Source organism: Nothoprocta perdicaria, unplaced genomic scaffold, assembly GCF_003342845.1.
Source record: "Nothoprocta perdicaria isolate Ctin4 unplaced genomic scaffold, notPer1 scaffold_10, whole genome shotgun sequence".
NCBI classification, from domain to species: Eukaryota; Metazoa; Chordata; class Aves; order Tinamiformes; family Tinamidae; genus Nothoprocta; species Nothoprocta perdicaria.
In genome coordinates, this window is record NW_020454094.1 from 6,722,560 (window position 1) to 6,736,779 (window position 14,220).

Below are 14,220 nucleotides of genomic sequence, written 5' to 3' on the forward strand. Positions count from 1 at the left end.
TCAACAAAACTGATGTAGCAATACCTTTCATCTTTATTCTGCAATACTCTCAATGAATCTTTAATAGCTTAGATCCCACTCATACCTGAGTTAAAATTGATCTTTACTTTTGATTTTACACCTGAAGAAGAGCTTGCCTGCTTAAAATTTCATCTTTTTTTTTTCAACTATATACATTACCCCATAAACTCTATATTAATGTGTCAGGACCTCAAACATTCACAGTGCACGCTAATTCTCAGAAAGCAATCCAAGAAAGTTCCTTCTCTTTCCAAAGGCAGTTAGGAAATTGTTTCCATTCTAATTATTACCTCCAAATTATTTACCCCCCCCCCCCCAAAAAAAAAGGATCAAATATCATTCACTTAGCTATAGGTGACTCCCCACTATTTAGCTTATTCCTACAAGAAAGCTAATCATGAGCTGAATTTGAACATGGTGCTTCTCTTGATAAACTGCAATACTACTTGTTCATAGCAGATCTCTCCGTATGTTGATCCAGCACTTGATTCATATGGCTCCCAAGGTCTGGTTGAAATCTGGATCCTTCTCCCACTCGTTATTTTGGGTAACTTCATCTCCTACCTGTCTTAAATGGGTAGATACACCTTTTGCAGCAACAAGACAAATGCTTGCTCTCTCCTTAGGTTAGCTCTGGTTACAGGAAAAAGAGAATTTATGAACATTAGATCCATTCCTAGAATGAGAAATCTGTTGCAGTTTGCCATATCAGATTTTTTTTTCTTTTTCTCATTTTAGACAAAGGTGCCCCTGATTAGAAGTCCTGCTTGCAAATGCAAAGGCTGGACCTATTTCTATAAATGTACAAGTCAAAATTGCATATCCAACCATGCAGTAGTTTAAAAAGTTCAAATTCTGGTCCAATCTGGAATMTTACCCATGTACTTTCTATGTGAGTCATGACAGTAATTTCAATGTGAAAGAACAGCTTGAAAAAGAAGAATTGTAGGTAGGAAGAAAAATCCTTGTTGGTTTGAACCATTATAATCAGGGTCTGTATCTATAGCCTTCAAACTTCTTCACAGAAGGCCTGCTTCTTTGAGGCAGTATCTGGAGAGCATCCAACTGGCAGTACACAATACCATGGACCACTTCTCTGCCCATTCAAGCTCACATTGCATCAATGTATGGAAGTAGTTGCATGCACAGGAAGACAAGAAGGTGACATCAGGAAGATGCTCTTGTATTTCTAGCTACCTTCTGCACTGGATGTTCTGACCTTTAGAGAAAGTTAATCATGCCATCTACTTTCACTCTTCATTTAATCTCCCCTTCCCATCTGTTCAGTTTCTCTCAGCTGGAAGCAAGATGAAGAACGAGTACCAGTCAGCTGTCTCAGTGGTCTGCAGCCCACACTTTGGGGCCATTTATTATAAGACATTACCATCAATTGTCACCTCTATCATGACTGTTGCTGCAGTCCATGCCAGATTAGTAGGCAAGAACTGACTTTCTAAATACCTGTGTGAAGTGAGCACTAGACAGACAGACAGACAGATTGGCAGCATCAGAAGGGACCATTCTCATCCTTTGGTCTGAAGTGCCAAATAACATATGCTAGACACCTCAGCTCATGTGTCAGGTTCAAACCTTCTGATTGAGTCATAGCATCCATTTTAGGAAATCTCTTAATCAAGATTTCATGTGATAAGTGTTCCACTCCTATTGCTAAACAAAATGTTCCAAAATAGTTAATTACCTTCACTGTTTTAGAAAAAAATGCAGACTCAGTGTCTTATTTCCATTTTGAATTTGTCGAATGTCTACCTCCATCCAGTAGAGTTCATCAAGCTTTATTTTTTTAATATTACAAAAGTCACAGTCTGTTCTAAGCCCTTTAAGTAGTTCATCATACTACTGAGGGCTCATTATTTCGCTGTTATCATGACCCTATGTTCTTTTCAGAGGGATTGTTTTCTAGTGAAGAATGCCCTTTTTAAAAAAAAAAAAAAAAGAAAAAAGAAAGCCCACCTGTTTTTTCATTTCGATACAGAACTTTGAATTTGGCTGAGTTAAAATGAATATTGTTTAACCGAGTCCAACTTATCCATTGACCTGGATCAGTCTGACCTATTTCTCTCGTTTTTTATTATTCCACCATTTCWTCTATGATTGGCAAATTCTACCAGTAATTACTTTAGATATCTTAAATATTATGTTAGAGATACTGAATATCACAGAGCTCTCAGCATTTTCCTGGAGTAGGCTACTAGAAACTCTTCCATATTATAAGTGACAGTTTACAATTGTATTTTGTGATATATGAGTTACTCCGTTTTTAAGGAATTTAATATGTGTTGCTTTCTTTTTGTTTAAAGAGGGCCTCTGTCAAATACTCTAGAGAAATTTAAGTATACTTTTTGAAAGCTTACTTGATTATCCAAAGTTACAATTTAATTAAAGTAGGTTGATTTGGCAGAAACTATTTTCCACTAAATTGTACTGATTGGTATTAATTCTGCATTTTAAAATTCTTTACCATATCATCTCAAATCAATATTTCCATAACTTTTACTTAGATTTATGAAAGATTATGAAAGAACTTTACCTGGTCATCTGGTTTACATCCTTAAAAATTAGTAATAGCGTTTATTTCCAGAAGAGCATGAAGCTTTTCTAATATTCCATAAATTTCTAAAATGAACATTAATGGTTAAGCAAATTTCTTAGCTCATTCTTTGAATATTCTTGGGTTCCAATTATCTCATCCCACAGAAGTGAAATATTTAATAGCTGTTGTTTAGCATAGTCGTCAGTTACTGACTGTTCATACATTACAAAATGGGTGGATGGATGGATGGATGGGATGGATAACTGGATACACGAATCTCACGAGGACATGATTAAACATCAGTGGAAGGTTAAATATTCCAAAAAGTCATCCAACCCTATTAGACACTGGAAAATAGCTGAAATGCTATGCCCTTGATCTGCAGACATACTCCTTTATTGAGTATTCCAGTACCCATAAATCACCTTAGAATACAATACCTTCCAATGCACACATACATTATAGAGCTACTTACATACAGATTGTATCCTGAAATTCTTTACAGCGCTAAAAAAATTGCAAGACAGCAGCTAGTACATCGTGTAAAGAACATAGCAAGGTAAAGACCTTGCAAGGCAATTAAAGGAAAGCCTCCATTCTCTGATAAGACTAATAAACTTGGGAAAAGAGAAACTGAGCAGTCCTAGAAATTAAATGGACTCAGGGAGCAGGGAAGCGCGGAGAGGGTGGGAGGTCAGATCCCGATGCCGGGGGAAGACCAGTGGGAGTTCCATCCCAGTGCTTTTCCTGGAGGGGAAATAGCTCGTGATGCGAGTGCCTCCTCGTAGTCATCCCTGCAGAAAAGATCTCCCTGGAATTCCTAGGTCTCACCTTTCCCTGGTGTAGTAACAAAGGCAAGGAAGCCATGCTCCAAGGAGGCAGCTCTATTAATAACCCTATGCTTAATTACTAACACAAATACTTGGGAAGGAAAGGAGTAGGGCCCGTGGTCTAACCAATTTCTAGTGTTTTCTGTAGCTTTCTCCTGTCTTTGTAGTCCAGTCAAGGCCCCATCTTATCACCTTGGAGGCTATGGTACGGACCTGGAGGAGGCAGGGGCTTCTCCTGGGCTGGGTACACAGCCCGCATATGCGGAGGCACTGTCCCTTCTCCTTCACTGCATCTCCTGCCACTAGCTGAAAGCCAGATCCTGTAGAGCACTATTTACTTTTCTAATTTGTCCCCCTTAACTCTGGTGAGACAGACATGGATTGAATGACAAGAGGGAAACCGGAGCAATAGGTAGAGTTGTCTTTCTGTCATGGCAATCAGACAAATGGACCAAGAGCCAAAATAAGAAAAAAATGAAAAAAAATCTCGCCTACAGAAGCCAGTAAGCACCAATATATATTCATTTCTATGGCAACCTCTTGCAAAGTGGGTTGCTGTGGTAGTAGTTTCATGTATCAGGCCAGCAGGTCCTTAAAACTTCTTGGTGTTAATAAAAATAGGCTGTTTGTCTCTTTGAGCATCCTACTTTCCTTTTTATTGCCTGAGACCAGCCTAGTTATACAAATGAACATGCAGTGGGACAAGCTAACCCCAGTTGAAGATACAGGACTTTGCCTTTTGATATTGGCTGTATACTTGAATGCTGATTTGAAGGATATTCAGTTTAGTTACCAGGCTCTGGGCTGCATGCAGAAGAAGATTTCTGTTAAAGATAGGCACCGTGTTATTCCCCTTTGGTAGGAGATCATCGAAGTGTTGTTTTGCATGTCAACTGCTAATTCTTCTTGCAGCATGCATAAAGAAACAGAAAATTCACAAAAAAAAMCCAATTTAGGATCCATGGGAATTTAACGATAATTTAATGCAGCCATTCAGGGTTGCTCTTAGTGCACAAAATGAACTCACGGCCATGCAGAGCCACTGCTCACTGTGAATGAAAAGTTTACAGTTGCAGAGTTCAAATACACTCCGAGATAGTTTACTAATCCCCCTTTTATCATCTCAGCAACTTATAACAGAAGAAGAACCCTTAAAAGTGAGCCCTCAGTTACCAAAAACATAGGTAGTCATACCACTGTCATGAGAAGGCCATGTCCCACTACTAGGACTTTCTGTAGAAGAGTCAAACAAAAGCTCCTTCCAAGATGCTGTCCCAACTTCTGCCTCATGATCATTGCACTATCATGCAGGAAAGAGCAGGTCAGGAAAGGCCATGGACTCTAATGTCAACCCCTTCTAGAAGATACTCTGCAGAACCAGGAAAATTAAATGCCCTGAGCTGCAATCCCAGCAGATTTCTTGATTCTTTGCTGCTTTGATAAATCATTTATTAGAACAGCCTTTTTACATAATCCCTGGGGGAGGAAAAAAAAAAAAAAAACATAAAATAGATTTATCACAAAACCCTGTCCTCCTACCAACCATCTTCAGACCAGGACATATATTTCTCTGATTATTAATTAACTGAGGCACAGTAACATCTTCAAGCCTTTTAACCTCTCCCATTCTCTTTTGTCCTTCAAGAGTGTAGATGACAATGCAGGTGTGCTGTTCAAAACACAGAAAACTTCTTGAGCAGCTGAAGTAATAGCATCATGCTTTGAGCCATATAGCCATAAATGCTAACATTAAAGTCATTCAAAAAGCAGGTATTTAAGCTATTCTTCCAGGTCACCTATGACATTCTTAGGTATACCTGTTTAAACCTCGTGTAGCACCACTAATACTGAAGATGTTGACCTGGAGAAAGAGAAGTGGTTAGTTGTCAGTAGYAAATGTAACAAAAATTCTGCCTGTGGTGGCAGTCGTATAATCCACCAGCAGATATTTGTCCTGAAAAGAGAAAAGGAAATGATATTGTAAGCACTGATTGTCTATCTGTCTGTCTATCTGCCTATCACTGTGACATCTCAACTCTCAGGATAAGCCACAGCTTTTCTTCTTTTTGGAGTCCATCCAAATACCTCTGAAATATGAAATACAACTGCACATAAATAACAGGAAAGGGGAGAGCTGAGTGCACCAACAACTTTGGAGTATATAGAGCCTTGTGAAACTACAACAGTCAAGTGAAGCTGGAGACAACAGCTGCTTTTTCCCTAGAACGTGTTCCCAAGGAAAATGCACAGTTATTGGCCTCCTCCTCCACTGTCCCCAGCAACCCTGGCCCTTCTGTCCTTGGCTTCTAGCTAGTAAAAAGTTTCACATTGCAGCGCGGAGATCAGGACAACAAAGGAGAAAATAAATAAATAATCCAAATACAGTCCAAATCTGCAAGCAAGTGATATACTAATAGCAACAAAGTGCAACTCACAGCTTCACTATCCTGTGGTCTAAATGAATTATAGTGAGCAAATGCACTTTGATCTCTTTTATTAGTCCCATTTGTTAAAATGCTGTATTACTTACAGCTTTGCACAGAGTGAAGAAATGGAATTAGAATTCCATCTTAAGAGCAAAGTGATGATAAAAACTAGTTTAGCTTTGTGAGCTTGTCTAAAGGAAGGATTCTTGTATTGGTATAGCAGCAGCTCAGTACCAGGGCTTTTCATCTGATAAAAAGTCTAATCCTTGCAAAAGAGTAGGCAGTAGACTTTCCATCAACACTACCAGCGTATTTGGTGAGGTTTTCATGTATTAAGAGTTTGAGTCAGCAACACCTCTTTGGGGAGAGAGTTACCCAGACTGTAGCCACTTAATGCAGTCTTACCTGGAGATGTGAGTCCCAACAGTGCAACCAGTTAAATCTGTGCTGTAGGTACCTTGGTTTAAGGAGGGTATGTAGCTTCATCGCAGTCAGCACTGATCTCTGTTATTACAATGTGATTCATTTGGGCACAGCTAGGCACATAGCAAAGGAAGAGAGAAATTGAGTCCTAATCTCTGCCGACTGTTGGCTAGACCTCCACTGATTGGTTTGGGATCCCAGTATGATTTGCTCACGAGCAGATGTAGATACACCCATGACGTGCGCTTAGGCAGTAGAGATACACTGCCACAGAGTCAGTTAAAAATGTAGGAATCGAAGTTCAGAGACAAACTAGTTTTTTTTTAAAGGCAGAATCACAGAATCACAGAATCACAGAATTACAGAATGGTTAAGGTTGGACGGGACCTCTAGAAATCATCTAGTCCAACCTTCCTGCTCCAGCAGGGACACCCAGAGCATGTGGCACAGGGCGGCATCCAGGTGGGTTTTGAAGACCTCCAGAGAAGGAGGCTCCACAACCTCCCTGGGCAGCCTGTGCCAGGGCTCTCTCACTCTCACAGTGAAGAAGTTCCTCCTCACAGGGAGATCGAACTTCTGTGTTGGGGCTTGCCGCWTTACCCCTTGTCCCATCACTGGCCACCACTGAGAAGAGCATGTAAGTAATTATCCAGCCCCAGCCAACCCAGCTTTGATGCTTGGTAGCTGTGCCCGTATCAGTAAAATAAAAATACTTGGCATTTTTTTTCTAGCACTGAGGCCAGCTGGCAAAGAGCGACTTACACCCAAACTATTGAATTCCCCTACTTCTCAGAGTATCATGGCCATGTCCAAGCTGACTACGGAAAATAGCCCCCGTCCTGTGCTAATATTTTGATTGTGCCCAGGAACTGTTTGGAGCTAGGCACAAGCCAAAACTATGTCAAGGACCTCTCTAAAAACTTAATGGTATAAGGAATTGGGCTCCAGTCCGGTGAACTTTCTCTGCCACTGTTAATTTACTGATATAGATGTAGCTGATCTRTCTTGGACAGGATTATTAACAACCCAGAGGTGATTTTGAAAAGAATAGTCTTATACTGTGATCTATATTCAAACATGTGAGGTAGCTAGACAGCAAATTTCAAATTCAGACTCAAGCCAAGTGCTTCCAGTGGTGCTTCCAGCAGCATTTAAAGACTGATCCTACTCAGGCAAAATCAGAAGGTGCTTTGTTTGTTCCATTGCTGAGATCAAGCACAGGACCTTGTTGACTGATATATTATTCAACTAGGCAGACGTAAATTGGGGACATTACCTGATGCTTACTGGCTAATAAGAGATTGCAGAAGCAGGTCCATTGCTATTTAATAACACCCCACATCATTACTCACCATTACTCTCCGGTTTTCTGTCCAGTGATTGATGACTCCTGTGAGTCTGGAGCAACTCGTTTGCTCACATGCTCAGAGCTGCAGTGCTCACATCTTCATCCAGGTGGCTGGCAGAATAACTCCGTAGAGAGTTAATTACTTGAAACTTCAGCTTCAAGAAGAGAGGAAGAAGAGGGATGCTTGGTTTTTCTATAGGTCTCCCTCTTGAAACTACACCTGCCACATACATTAAAGCATGTATCTTTCTTTGTTAAGAAAGATTTTCATTTTTTTGAGCTCCCACAAACCTATGCTATCAGCCAAAGGCAGGGAGTACAGATTTTAGGCAGGAGTGAGAAGATGTGTTTGTGTATGTATGTGTATACATGTGTATATATGTCTTTTTCAAATGCAATTTGTCATGTATCATTGTGAGACTTGCTTTCCAGGAGGAACTAGACCAGAGAGGAGGTGCTTCTGAATGCAGTCACGGTACAGCAGCCCAGGGCTGTAAACCATGTCCTGTGCTGTTGTCAGGAACAGGTGTACCACTGGCAGCAAATGCTCAGCATTAGCTTTTTGAGGGGCTGCCTCAAACTGCCTCTTCATTTCTGCCTCTTTATCAGGAGACATCAGGTTCCAGGGGATGATTTGTGCTGCCAGAGCTTTGCAGGGTTAGGAGAACAGATGGCTTTGTCTGGAGTGCAGGCTGGTCTAGGCTAGTCTTACCTGGGGTTTGTGCTCAGAGATGTTGTTGGCACATGAGGACATTTCTGGCAAAGGTAGCAGAGGTGCTTCTTATACAAGGTATTGGCCCCCTGCCTCACATATGTCTCAATCCCACAGTCACTGCAGCTAAAGGAATATACAGTCTGGCCAAGGGAGTTCCTGGAGCTAGCACAGAAAAGAAAACAAAGAAAAGGGGAAAAAAAAAAAAAAAAAAAAGAAAAAAGAAAACTCCCTCCCCAAAGCTGAAAGAGTTAAATGCATTGACCCCTGCTGGAGTCTGACCTGGCTTGGCTTTTCTGATCCCCAAATGGCAGCTCCTCTATGGAGAAAAAAAAAATAGCATCTTAGGTAGCCTGTAGGTACAGTATTCAATCACTAAGGGTGTTTTTGTTGCCGGATGCTCTCCATGGTTGATTGGTTGATGTGCTGGCAAGTTGTGAAACTACTTATGGAAACCATGTTAGGAAAGCACTACAGTTAATCTTTCTCAACTGCAGAGTCAACATAAAGAAAACGAATCTGCAGTAATTGCCAGTTAATAAAACTCCTTGTATGGCTTAAGTGCCCAAAAATCAAACTATCCATGACAATGAATATCATAACGGAGAGCTTATTAAATTCATGTCTTACTTATATTGCCATAATGAGGAARTAGCAGTAGGTGTATAGATGCCCTTCTTAGTGAATATTGGAAGGCAAAGGGAAGGTTATGCTGTTAAGTGAAGGGCATAGAAAGAGCTACTSTAGGCATAGCAGAGGGGAAGAGAACGAGATAGAGAACCAGTGTCTGGAAACCATGCATCACATCTGCTGACAGCCAGAGCAAAGGTTACCCCAGTCTTGTGCGTGCTGGTCCTGTGGCACCAGCATGTGGGTCTCCAGGTCTCACGGTGTTGTGTCCGAAATGGCACGCCGTGCCTGGCACCCCGTGCCTGGCACCCCATGGCACAGCGTCCTGGGACTCCAATCTGTAACAACCCCTCCTACCCTCCGTCCCCCACTGGCAACCATCCTCTCCTCACTTTCCTCCCCACCTGCCCACCCACCTACCTGCTCACTCCCTCCCTACCGCCACCCTCACCCCTTTCCCCATGTTCATTCTCAGTGGTCGTTGCATGTACGTGCCTTGGCTCCCTTCAGCTCATTAAGCCCACTGCCTTGCCTCATGTTTTGACAGGTTTTGTGAGTTTTGACAATCCTGCCAGTGCCCAAGCTGCCATCCAGGCTATGAATGGCTTCCAGATTGGCATGAAGAGGCTGAAGGTGCAGCTCAAGAGGCCAAAGGATGCTAATCGTCCCTACTGAAGAGTTGTGGGAACCGCTGGATACAAAGCACTAGCACAGGTAACTGCATGGGGCAGGGGATGTCAGCTGTGGTCTTCGCCTCTCTTTGTGTTGTAGACTCTTGAAAAGACTCAACTCTGTGATCCTCTAGCTTCTGCCTTTTTCACTTAGGCCTCTGGCTAGAGCCACACCACACAGACACACACCCACACATAAACCAGGAACTGTTCGTGTGTGCACCTGCTTAGAGAGAGAGGTGGAAGGATGCTTAATGAGGGATTGAGCCTAGCTTCCCACCTCTGTGGCATCCCTCATCTCTGAAAAGTCTTCCTGTTCACTAGAGGGGAGCTGACAGCTATCCTGATTCCCCTTGCTCAGCCAAAGAGAGTGTTTTTGGTGACTGAAGAAAATCTGTGATTAAGAAATGGGACTGGGCTGCTGTTTAATCTCAGGTGATTGGGCTGGGACAGTGTCTGTCTCAATAGCTCTGTGTTGCAAACGTTTCAAAGCATTCTTCATTCTTCATGCAGTGTAGTCTGTATCCAGTTTCATCCCAGCATAATAACTATGTGTGAATACATCTCCCTGACAATTAAATGCCCCCTAATTTCTTCTTTTCCTAAACTCAACAAATTAATTAAAAGATACAAGCTCACATCTTGCTTAGTTACCCCATTTTCAAGCCCCATTTTCAAAACAATAAGCCCCTAAGAATCCAGGTGCTTAAAATAATTAAAACACCTAATACTTACTGTTTTTGCAAATATTTAGAGGAATCAGGACCCTTGTTGCCATGGAATTTCCATGTCTGCACTGGACAGTGTAGCAGAAACCAGAGATGTCTAAGATGAAGTTGGATGGCAGTGGTCTGTGCTATGTAAATACAGCAGTTTGCCTGGCATTAAGTAGGAGATTCCCTGCACTGCACTGTGCTGTGTCATGAATATGGCAGTGACTTTTCATGCTGGTGCTTCAGATTTAAACAATTTTAACAGTCACCTTTGAACAATATAACCTTACCACATGCCATGACAAAATGACATGAACCATCAACAGTTTTGATCCAGRCCTTGCTGACTTAGCTAAGATTTGGGCAGGATGTCCCCATCTTCAATTTTTCAAAAGAACTGCATAGTGTTTTAATTTTTAATTTATGTACATAACGTATTTTAAAATACTTTGTTACAGCCTTCAGAGCAATATCCATTCCACTGAGAATTAAGGATTGGTATCCAAATGGTTGGGAAAGAGATACTGCACTGAAGGTGACATGAAGTGAATCAAGATACTTTTCAGTAAACCTGTTAGGTGCATGTGCTAATTTCACAGGGGTTTTTAGAATCTCTGTGGCAGTAAAGACTCAAGATGCAGCCTCCATAGTTTACTATCTCCCTTATACATGACCATGCAAAGATAACTATCAACATGTTCTCCCTCTTCAAATACCTCTTTTCTTTTCCTTGCTTATGACAAGGCCTCTTGGAAGCTTGAAACCAAGATGTGTTTCCATATCCAACTGCTTTTTGCTTCATCACACTGGCTTGTTACTGCAGGTGTTGCTCAGAAGTGCTGGGGCAGAGTGCAAGATGCATGCATGCTATTTTGTTAATGCAGGGACTGCCTTTGGAGGAGAGGTTTTCAATAACAACTGCAGAGTGACTGAGGAACACAGTTCCATTCAGTTTTGGAAATCTCTCCCTGGTTTGCTGGTGCCAAGCAATGGGCTTCTACTGTGGTGCAGCTGTGATTGCGGAATCTGTGCTTGATTCTTACTGTAGCATAAGAAAGTACTGGGCTATAGACTCTTCTGTGCTGTTGGAGATTTACTAGAAACCATGTACAGTGTTTTGCCTGTCTTGGTTCTTTATGAAGGTCTACCTCTGCCTGTCATCACCAGGCTGACCTTGAGGTCTGAACCCTTTTCTTATAAAAAGGTCACTCGATAGTAGGTCTAGGGCTTCCTCCTCACTCAAAATAAATTATACAGAAAGAAAATAGCTGTAAAACAGTGATAAAATTGCAAATCTCTGTCAGAGTACTTCTTTCCTCTGTTTGTGCAAAGCAGAAGAACGGTCTTCGGTAGCTGCCTCTAACTGAGAAACCCTTTAGTTTTCCTGACTTTCACTTTGATTCTAATTCTCAGCTGCCCATCAAAATCAGCTCAGCTGTTACCACCACTTTGCTTATAGTTATAGAAGTCAGGCAATCCCTATAAAATTAAAGGGAATGCAGATCGAAAGTCCTTGTTGAATCCTACCTCAGTGGACCTCAGTGGCTGGAAGAGCCAGAGACCCCCTGTCTTTTAGCAAGAGAGAGATCAGGAAGAAGTTTTGTGTGTGGTGCCTTTTCTGCTAACAAAAGAGATTAATCAAGTACAGGTGGTAGCCCAAGGGTGACAGCAAAGGAGGGTATCACAAGGAAGGACCTGGTTTAGTAGAGGAGGAACCTTGCCAAGTTAGAGAGGATGATGCCAGTTTAGAGAGAAGAGGATGGTTGGAAGTGGCAAGGGAGAGTCAAAAGCTCAGAAGCACAAAAGCTCAAAACATCAGAAACTCATCTCTTTTCCAGTGCTAGGAAACCTCTGTATAGGTACTTTACAAACAGACACAGAATTTTTAGTCATGCTCTGATAAGGACTGCCAGGGCTGTGCARTAGCAGTCAGCACAGGGCTGAGCCCTCACTAATAAACATTACTTAGGTCAGTTGTCCTTGGCTTAGTACTGTGTACCCCCCTGGGTGGTTTGATGTGCAGCCTCCAGTCTGCCTCCAAAATACCTCTGGAAGTCTCTGACTGGTCCAGTTGGTAGACAGCATCATTATTRCAATGAAAAGTTTCCTAAAAACACTAGGATTAAAGCCAGCTGGGCCCCATGGCACCACACAGAGAGCTATTGCAAAGCGTGAGAGCTCCCTTAGCTGGCAGAAACACAATAACCCCGGTATGTTTTTTATCTTCTTTTACTTTGGTTGCAGTTCTTCAGGGTACTTATCTCAATTCCAATTTGAAGCATGTGCGTAGCCATATTGACATCAGGGCAATTAATCATGTRCTTCAAGAGTATGCTTGAGAAACTTTTTAATTGGGATTTTTCTAAGCAAGAGCTTTGTTTTATCAAATTCCTTTCCAAAAATAAGAAGCTGCCAGCAAACACACAGGCAGCACCCAGTTTGATGTAAGCCACCAGAGCATTTTTCCCAACCAAGCAAGAAAGATCTTCCCTCTATTTTAATCATCAATGCACTTTTTTTTTTTCATTATTTAATTTATAAATCTCCTTTTTGGGACACAAGCAGTCTAGGCCATAGTGATCTGAAGTCCTTTTGTTTTCCTTGGAAGTACTCTAAAGTTGCTGTCAAACACCAAAGGGGTCTCTGTGATGGGGCAGATCAGCCCCCAAGCTRCAGCAAGCAAAGCCCTGAAGAATTCACACCGTAAAATGCTTCCAAAATGGCTGGTTCTCTTCTCTCTTTTTCTTTCTAATTGCAGAGGTGGTTGTAGCAAAAGACCGGGAGAGAGTGYGGGTAGGGGGGAATAAAGCGAAAGAAAGAGAGGAGGATCATTTGAGGCAACTCTGCCAAAATCAATATATTCTATTACAAATCCCCCCTTAGGACTAGGAAGCCGAGATTCGGAGGCACTTATTGTGTCTTTCAGATAGCAAATGCATGAAATAATGAAAAAGAAGTAAGTGCTGAAACCCGCAGCTCACTTGGGTGGCCGCTTCAGAGCCGTTCCGTGCGGTGTGATGTGACGAGCTGGGTGTGCACCCTGCCATGCCCTGGGGTGCATGGGCGAGCCCTCTGCGCAGGCAACGCTGACATCCCGCTGGGATCAACTGCACCATAAGGTTCCTCTTACCATGTGGAGATGTGTCCGTATGCCTCCAGCCTCCCAAACAGGGTCTAGCAGCTAGTTCCCGGCTKTCTCATCCACTGTAAGCAAGTACGAATCATAACACGGCAATATTGCCTAGAAATACCATAATTCACAGTTTGCTGGTATTTAGGACCTAGCAGAGCAACACAGAAGAATCCAGTTGATTTATCACTGACAGACATTGAACAGAAGAATAGTGCAGATCCTGTCCATTCCTGCTCGGCGGATTCATTTTAGTGACTGATCATTAGCCAAGTGTTCTTTGCCTCATCCTCAGGGATGCTGCTCTTGAAGTTTTATTTAAAGCTTGAGATGGAGGGARACATTTGGATCAAAGCAATCAGGAGCACTGGGATGGAACTGAGTGAGACAAAGTGAGTGTGAGGGAGATGAACTGAGTGAGGCAAAGTGAGGCAGAACATGGGAAAAAATGGCCAATACTAAGTTTTATTTTATTTTTTTTTCAGCTGTACTGTAGTCTTCCAAGGGGAGTAGTGGCAAAGCATTAAAAGACATCATGTCCAGGCAACCAGCTTCACTAAAATATCAGGGGAAATAACACCATTCGAAGGCTGAGTACAGACAAAAGATGTTCAGATCCTGCTTCCCAGCCCCTCAAACATGTGCTGATGTGTGATTTATTGTAGCTTGTTATTGCAGCTGGCTGAAAATGTGATGTTTTTCAGATAGGAAACGTCAATTTTTCCATTGGAATGTACTGGTTACCAAACTGGAAAACATTGCATT

General features: G+C 42.0%; 1 protein-coding gene across 10 annotated transcripts in view; it reads left to right on the forward strand.

Annotated features, from left to right (window-relative positions):
• Window positions 1–14,220, forward strand: part of CELF4 (CUGBP Elav-like family member 4) — a 674,752-nt gene that overhangs the window by 640,646 nt on the left and 19,886 nt on the right. For all 10 annotated transcript variants that reach the window (XM_026039579.1, XM_026039573.1, XM_026039620.1 and 7 more), the window contains exon 12: window positions 9,489–9,655. In XM_026039579.1, the coding sequence (XP_025895364.1) occupies window positions 9,489–9,616 (128 nt within the window). In that variant the 3' untranslated portion in view covers window positions 9,617–9,655. The remainder of the gene's footprint in view (window positions 1–9,488; window positions 9,656–14,220) is intronic.